Source organism: Pelophylax lessonae, assembly GCF_965119305.1.
Source record: "Pelophylax lessonae genome assembly, chromosome: 4".
NCBI lineage: Eukaryota > Metazoa > Chordata > Amphibia > Anura > Ranidae > Pelophylax > Pelophylax lessonae.
The window spans coordinates 537767457-537776707 of NC_138771.1; the positions used below are offsets into that span (position 1 = coordinate 537767457).

Genomic DNA, 9251 nt, shown 5'->3' on the forward strand with positions numbered 1-9251 from the left:
TACTACCTGTCATAATACTGACTGGTATTCACTGCAGTATGTTACAGTCTGCAATGCCAATTTTGATCTGGATTTTGCTGGTGAAATATTTAAGGGCATATACTATCCCATAAAGTGAAGAACCATACTGGACTGAAATGAATCTTTCAGTTAACACCTGTCAAAAACCGAAAGCAGGTGTGCAATTTTAATTTATCTTGGACAATCATTGAAAAAATATTTAGACTTACGAAAATTATCAGGCTTGGCTCAGATTCCTATGTATATTTCCTTAGTAATACCGAAGGATTTAAGCCACAAATATTACAAACACCTTGTTGAAAGAGTAGAGGCTGACATATGGGAAATACTGTGGATTACATGCTAAAGAGGGCTCACCACTAAGGGAGTTGTCTTTCTCACCAACAAATATATTCAGTCATATAACAAGAATCTCATTTGCTGAAAATCCATCATATAAAAGGTCTCATTTGCTGAAAATTACTTGCAGGCCCATGTATTCCTCGATAAGGTTGTGACCTCCATAATATTACAGTTAAGACAAAAAATGTTTCCCATCCTTCTTACTAGGAAGATACATTTAAGAAAAAAAAGCCTTAATGTATTCTCTTTCACAACTGGTTTCTAGCAGCAATGTAAATGTTGTCCTGGAAGAAATGCATTCATTCACTCAGAGCCTATACATGCTTCTTGCATGCTAGCTAAAAATCACATAAAACTTCTCAGAGGGAAACTTTGGCAGACTTCAACAGGGAAGTTTAGCTGCAGAACAAGGGCAAACTTTTTTTTTTTTTTTTTTTTCTCTTTAGCGGAGAGAGAAAAATTGGCCTATCTCACAGGCAGTGTCAGAATATGGAAATGTTTACAAAATGCTCATTAGGAAAAGTGGGATTCTGAGATAGCAGCAAAATCTGGTGAGACGCTTCTAGTGTGGGAGATAAGAGAAGCAGAGATGCTGTAGGGACATGTTATCAAATTAGTGAAACCTGGCTTTTTGAAAAGAGAAAAGAGAGGGAGGGAGAGAGAGAGAGAAAGAGCAAGACGAGTGTATGTGTGAGAGAGAATGGTCACAAGTTACAGACGAGTGTTTCCATACTTGTCAACTCCAGATGACAAAAGCAGTGTCCTCTCGAGAGAGTAAAACAGATACACCGGACACCACTGGCAGCTGAGATTATTCTTGAGCAGCAGCAATCTCTGAGCATGGATCCCATCTCTGTGCGGGCATTTGTGGCCCTAAGCTTACTGGTGCAATGCGTGACAACTAGTCCTATCATGGGCTTGGAAGATGACTTGCCTTTATATGATGAAGTTCTTTCTGAGCAGGATGGGGTCGATTTCAACTCTCTGCTGGAAACTATGAAAGATGATTTCTTGAAGACCCTCAACCTCTCCGGGATTCCAGTGCAGGCACCTGTCAAGGTGGAGCCACCAGAGTACATGCTGGAGCTCTACAACAAATTTGCAATGGACAGAACCACCATGCCTTCAGCCAACATTGTGCGGAGCTTCAAAAATGAAGGTAAGATGTTGGGGATAAGTTTGTTGTGGGTTTATATTTTCTTGCCTCACAAACTCACCAGCAGATATGCATGGTAGACCTCTACACGGTATAGGACAGCTGATTTGGGCGCATGTTCTGCACCAGTAGATAATAATTTATGGTCAAGATTCTGAACAATAGTTAAAATCTTCACTCTTCTGTTTCAAGAGGGCAGACAGTTCACTTGTACATTAAGGTATAGAAGGTTTCCGCCTAACTCAAATCTATAATTCTAGAAGGCAGGACTGCCATGCACGCCCACCAGGAGTTTCTTGAGATGTTGCATTTAGAGATGTGTGGGCTAGCTCCTCAGAATCAGGCAGATCAGGTTACTTACCCCCAACAGCATGATATCAGATGTTTTTCCGTTTACATTTAAACATAACCTGACATATTAACAAATTTGAACAATCTATTTCTATTGCACACTTTCTCTTTTTTTTTAAATTGCAGTATTATGGTGAGAATACATTTGTCATTCCACTTGATAGCCATTATCCTTATTATCTTTTCATAGTGGCTTTGAGTATACTCAGACATATATGGTATTTCTAACAGTACATGTAATTACTGGAAGCAGGAATTATTAGCTAAAAATAAATAAATATGGCACAGGTAATGAGGAATATATATATATATATATATATATATATATATATATTTGTATATTGACAGAAAGGGCTAGCCATAGCCCTAAGGGGAGAGAGTTGGTTTTGAACAGTCAATCATGGAGCTGTCATACAACATCTATATGTCTGATTGCATTATTAAAGTGCTTCAATGAAGCATAAGAAAATATTTGCTATATTTTACATCTAGCTGGATAAACCGGTCAATATATGGTATATATCTTGAGAACAGATTATGTTCCAGCTGGCATGATTAAGATTTATTTTCTGAGTAGTCACATCACATCTCTAAGCAGAAATTTATGCTAAAACATTATCTAAAAACTGCACCACAGGAGTTAAACTTAGTTGGCTTGTGTATGTAAGATCCTGTCTGTGTCTCCCGCTCAGCTTGAATAGAGACACGAAAGAAGAATATCTGCAACCTTCCAACCATTTCACAATTTATTTGCTCACAAAAATGAAACCTTTAAACTATCAGAGACTTTATACAATACTTCCAGCTGCTTCTCATCTCCAATATCAAGTCATCTCTCTCCAGACTCACATAAAATTCATTCTGTTGTGGGAAAGGCCTCACCTAAAGTTCTTGCAGGAGAATAAAGGATAGTGGGGTATTTGTAACATAAAGTATCATTCATATTCAAAGTTTCTCCTGAAAGGTCACTTGCTAAGTGATTGCCACTGTTGATCTAAAGTGCTGAACAATTGCAAAAGGGTTTATGAGAACATTAAAGATGCTGATTTTGCGATACCATAGGAAGTGTTTTATCTATCTATCTATCTATCTATCTATCTATCTATCTATCTATCTATCTATCTATCTATCTATCTATCTATCTATCTATCTATCTATCTATCTATCTATCTATCTATCTATCTATCTATCTATCTATCTATCTATCTATCTATCTATCCTATAGGCTTTCTGTCAGTAAACATGTCAAAGAAGCTATGAATATCCATTTATAGGTTGAACAAGTGAGCAAGAGTTCATTCACAAGCTCTGAAAAACATTATTATATATACAAAGTCAAACATTTTCAAGTCCACACACATTTGTGAACAATGCAATATAAAGTTGTCATGTCTGACTTATAAATTAACCATATGTGTTTTTAAATGTAAAATATTTATATTCAGTCAAACAATTATTAAAATGACAATCGTTTGGAAATTGTATTATTTATTTTGCTTATTTTATGATGTGGTAGCCATTTGCTTTAAACAATATATATATTAAATTAGTTAATAAGCATACAGAATCTGTAACATCCAGAGCATAAAAAAGATTAAGGGGCACTCTTGCCATGGGTCACTATAAAGATAATCTATTGTGTGAAGTTATTTTAGTAAATCTGCAAAATAAGTAAATCTGTACTTTAAACTATGAAGTAAATCATAATTTACGTTTGTATGAAAGGTACCTAAATGTAATATGCAGTGTTTAGGTGCAGGAAGTGTGACTTAAATACAGCCTCGTGTATTGAACATTAAATCGTAATAAAAAATTATCCTTAAAGTGACCAGGCAAACTGCCAGGCAGGAAATTACCCTTAGAGCCCATTCAGACTAGCGCAACTTGTCACCCTGACAAGTCGCGGTCGGTCGCGGTCCATTCAGTAGTACAGGACCCGTTCTAATAGGAGCGACACAAGTCGCTCCGACTTAGAAAAAGGGTCCTGTACTACTTTGGGGCGACCTGGGAACGACTTGCATAGACTTCCATTATGTGAAGTCCCTGCAAGTCGCGCAGAAGTTGCGATGCACAGCGGTGCACGCAACTTCACAGGTCGCTCCCTGAAGGATCGCCTCAGTGTGAACCGGCTCTTAAAGTGAGTAGGCAATTGCCAGGTAAACAACATCTAATGCAGGTGTAGTGATATCGAAGCCCAATTGTCATTGTAAAGTCTGCAGCCACCAAAACATGTTTTGAATTCCCTACGCAATATAACCTAGAAATATTGTTAATTCTTTGATGGATTGTGGTATTAAATCCATGAAAGTTTTAAAAATAAATATATATAAACACATTAAACAAGCTTGACAATCCTTCTGTCCTTCCTGTTGCACAACAGGAAGAATAAGGCCAATAAGCAGGATGTCTATGATACATGCTATGGAGTTCTGTCAGTTTATTGGTCTGACTGTACAAAGTTTGAGGGTGGTAACATATTGTCCAGAGTTCCACAGCCCCCTCTAGAACACAAAGGGTGTTTTACACAGCCAATCTGGCTTTCCCCCAGAATAAATCTGTAAATGTACAATATACAGGCAAGACGTCTGTGTTTAATTATGTTTAAAACTTCCCTCGTTCCCAGCGGGCTATACATTCTGAAAAAGTACACTCGATAAATATTGTTCATTATCATCATATGTCCATTTCTTTGCCCACAAACTCTCATTAGAACGATTATGTTTTTGGCTTAAATGTCCCTGACCTTTAAATGTCCAATCAGTGGTGTAAGACTAGTGGGGTTGCAATGGCTTCTGCCCCCCTAGAGTCCCCTTTGAAAGTCAGCATAAAAACATTAAACAGTAAAGAAAAGCATTTACCTAGAACTTTGACTACATCTTTACTGGAAGGTTGTCACGGATATAGATGGAATTCTGATTTTACATTTGCCAGTAATGTGCATTAGTGCCATCCCCTTGAAAGTTAAAGTCTAACTAAAGCCAAACCTTTTTTGATAATGAGTGGAATAGTTAAAACTCTTATTATTTTTTTTCTTTTTCTGCTGTCTGTGTCCCGCAAGGGAGGTTCACCTTTTTTCTTCACTTAATATCTTAAGACACAACAGCACATGAGAGGAAATCTCTTTAAAGGAAGGAAAGTCCTCTTATTGGAACATTTCTCCTAAATTCCTTTTCCAATTCCTGCAACTCAAAAATGTTAAATTTCCCCTTACTTTCAGTCCCAGTGACACTAAATGGGGAAGGGGGTGAGGCAGCATGACCACTCTAGTGTAATAAGTTTCAAGAAAGTTTATTTACAAAGAAAAGTTAAAAATTAATACTCACAAAAGTATAAAAACCACACATGTATGTATGGGAGTCCATGAGAGAGTGTAGCCTGTGGTGGAGGCACAGTCCTGTAAGGGTGCAGCTGAATGGATGGATGGATGGATGGATGGATGGATGGATGGATGATGAGCTGCTACAGGCACAAAGTCCAGATCTCTGTGCCACTGGCTGTTAATGGGGAAATGGCTTGAACAGCCCAGTAAGCATGTGCACTGCTGCGGTTTCCTCGTTTCCAAGGTGTCAATGGCAAATGGATGGTAATGTCCACCTGGAGTTCAGGGTCACAGGACACCTTTCAAGGGACCTTCCCCTTCCTCAGCTGACCCCAAATGGGCTACTCACTCTGTTTAAAAAGCCCCCCCCCCCTCAAAAATAAAACAACCCAGGACATCGGACACCTGAACAAGCTGTCTTCCACCGTGACACTGAATACCAGGACAGTTAGAGAGGAAACATTTCTCCAGCAGGGGCACAGACAGTAGCAAAAAACTGACAGGGGGTTCTAAGCCTTCATTGTTCTTTCCATACCAAAATAGAAAAGCATTAGAAATTTCTATACAACTTCTATACAACTGACAACCCATATCTATTGCAGTTCATTAATAAACTCTTTATTGGACTTTGGATAACCAGACTGCAGAATTCCGCTGGTACTTCCACCAAGTCCTGTTTAACAGTTATTAAAATATTCTGCTGGATTGTCATGACCATTGTATTAGCACTGGCTTCATTTATAAAGTGCTGGCACGTGATACTCACTATTGGATGAATCTCGGTCTGGAAACCTACTGCTTGAGGATACATTTTTGTCTGTTCCCATTACAGAGGCTGTCTATCCCAATCCTATTTAGATCCCACTACAGGTTAGCTGTAATTTAACCTATACATTCATTAGGTATATTACATTCTCTGCTTCTAGAACATACAACTGAAACTCTTTGCAAAATCTATGGTTAGTTGAAGTTGCCCCAGATATAGTAACATGGGACTATATGAATAAGTAGGCAATGCTCTACAAAGAAAGGGTAGATTTATTATAATAAAAAATGTGCAACGTTTAGCTAATCTCTGAACAATTTTATTTCCCTTTTTATTGCCTATTTATCCATACATAAGGGACTATAATAGAACGCTTTCACTGGGTCATATCTGGCAAACCCCATCACCTCCTATGGAAGGGATCCAGGACAGTCTGGGTTTTGTCGTTTTCCGCTGGGAAACTGGAGAAAAATGTTTTACTGCTACATTACCAATATTAGACTATTTTCATCTATTTTTAATGCTTCCCATCGCTTTGTAATGACCAATTTCTGATAAACTGGAGAATTTTTATCCACCAATAGAAGTAATTCTGTTTGAGAACAATCTTCGAGCTGTGATGAATATACCCAAATGTATTTAATTTGTTTTTTTACAAAGTTTTTCATTGTTTTACATTTTCCTTCTCTAGTTACACACCAAAAGCATTACAGTCGCCTTCTAAATTATCCTAAAAGAGTTTCCAGATACTCAATGGTTCTCAGCAGAGTATAAGCAGTACATTAGAGTTGCAGAAGTTTTGAAAATTCAGGTTATAAGGTTACATTACGCATTGCCAGTATTCCCATACACTGCTCTCAGGAAAAAATATTACTTTCATGACCTCAATGCACTGGCCAATTGGAAGAGAAAAGGTTCAATTCACAAAGTTAACACTCCAGGATAAGTGCCCTTATTTTAAAAAAAAAGTAAAAATTTTTCTTTCAGGCATGTCCAATGCTTTGTGAAATTAGACTAATGACTTTAATATATTCCTTTCCTTAAAGCAGAACTAACTAGCTTTACAGTTAAGGAAGCTGCCATCTTAGTCTCTGTTTAGATCTGCAGGTGCCACGATGTTGGACATGTGATCAGCTATGACACCAGTCATTTGAGGAATTAAAGCTGAACTTCATGAAGCCTCAAAATCTTCCCATGCAGTGGGGCTGCACGCGCACTTCATGGGCTAACTGCTCATTTCTGTTTAGGGGATTTGGAAAAGCAGATTTATTTACCCAATACTCCGCTCCTGCAGGTTCATCTGCTCTGCTAGGCCGATTCCTGCAGCCTTTTCTCCCCTATGCTTTGGTGGTTGAAGGTCCTCTGATGTCATCAAGACCTATGCTGGGTCCATAGCACTGCATCAGACGTGAGGACGCAGAGGGACAGTCTACTGTGGTGCATGGGGGAGCGATATCTGTCTGGGAGTGGAGAATCAGGTAAGCAAAAAGTGCCTTTACAGTCCCCTAGACTATATGAACAATTAACCTTTGCAGTACGGGCACACTGCAGGGGAGAATTTACAGGTTTTCTAGAGTTGGGCTTTAAAAGCTCAGTTAAGAACTGACATAAACACAGTACCCACTGTGACAGTTTTTACCAGAGGCATGCGTTGAACGTAAATGTTTTGGGAAACAGTTAAAGGAGTACTAAAGTCATATTGTTTACATTAAGAATGAATCACTGACCCACCATGCTCTGTTTAGGTACTTACAATGTTCTTGCAATGTTTTTACATTGAAAATATGTGTATATCATCAATCCATCCCTATAACTGCAGCTGTTGTTTTTTTAGTTTTTCCAGCTCTAAAAAAAGTATGTAAACTCCCCTTGTTTGTTTGTACCTTTAGGTAAGCCTGTCATAAGGCTTACCTATAGGTACTGTAAATATCTCCTAAACTTGCACCCTTTAGGAGAAATTTACTGTATACTGGGCGCAAGTTATTGGCACATGCGCTCTGAAGGAACTGCCACCTGTGCCATTTCTTCAGAGCCCTGTCCCGTGACCGGGAGTGAGGTTATCGTGGCTCCAGGCAATGGCAGCACTGGAGCCGTGAACCCAGAAGAAACACCGGGGAAAATATCGGCTGTGTCAGCGGCGTGCGGACACCGCTGCAGGGCTTCATTCTAATTTAAGTATTCCATAATGAGCTAGTATGCAATGCATACTAGCTCATTATACCTTTGTGTTGCAGGGTTTTTTTTTTGTTCATGGAGGTTTTACAGTCTGTGGCAAGAGGAGGTGCATCAGCTTTCTGCTGATTGAAAAAGTGAAATAACATATTCCTAGGCACTCTTTTATGTGTATGCTCCACAGAGGCAACTGGCCATTAAATGATGTAAGCTTTAGCTGTGAAGTCTACCCACCAGTTGCTTAACTGCCTCCCACGCCATTGTAAAATGATGGCCGGGCGGGAACCCTGTTGTTTTTGAGAGGACGTCATATGACATCCTCCCGAGAACGCGCCTTGCGCAGCCCCTCTGTTCCATGCTCTGGCGCAGTCTGTCACCCGCTGTGTCCAGCGAACACAGCAAATTACTGATCAGTGTATCAGCCCACTGTCTGTACCATGTGATTCCTGTGACCAATCACAGCAGATTACATGACAGTTGTAAACAATGAATGGCTTCCTTTTATGCCAGCGAACACAGCGAATTACTGATCAATGTATCAGCCCACTGTCGGTACCATGTGATCACTGTAACCAATCACAGCAGATTACATGAGAGTTGTAAACAATGAATGGCTTCCTTTTATGCCATTCATTGTGTACAATTGTGTTGCTGGTTATGATTGGTCACAGTGATCACAAGGTGCAGACAGAACCAATCTCTGCCCATTTGTACGATGTGATCCATGCCAATCACAGCTAATCACAACAATACACAGTGTCTACACATATTTATAGCCATAAGCAATTATAGTATGTAAATAAAATTCAAAGATTCTGATCATTTTCCGAGAGTGGTGCAGTAGCACTATGGTAACACTGTGTTGCTTTGGTCACGGTATGTTAAAAAATGTAAGAAAAAATTTAAAGCAATTAAAAGAAAAAATATTTTAAAAATGTTTTAAAAAAATATAAAAAAATATATACATACATATATATATATATATATATATATTTATACACAGTATCTCACAAAAGTGAGTACACCCCTCACATTTTTTAAAATATTTTATTATATGTTTTCATGTGACAACACTGAAGAAATGACACTTTGCTACAATGTAGAGTAGTGAGTGTACAGCTTGT

At 38.6% G+C, this 9251-nt stretch overlaps 1 protein-coding gene across 1 annotated transcript in view; it reads left to right on the forward strand.

Moving 5' to 3' along the window:
* Positions 1-896: 896 nt before the first annotated feature.
* The window catches only part of BMP10 (bone morphogenetic protein 10), a 30137-nt gene continuing 21782 nt past the window's right edge, over positions 897-9251 (forward strand). Inside the window, exon 1 of the mRNA XM_082254895.1 lies at positions 897-1522. Coding sequence (XP_082111021.1) covers positions 1204-1522 — 319 coding nt within the window. The 5' untranslated portion in view covers positions 897-1203. The remainder of the gene's footprint in view (positions 1523-9251) is intronic.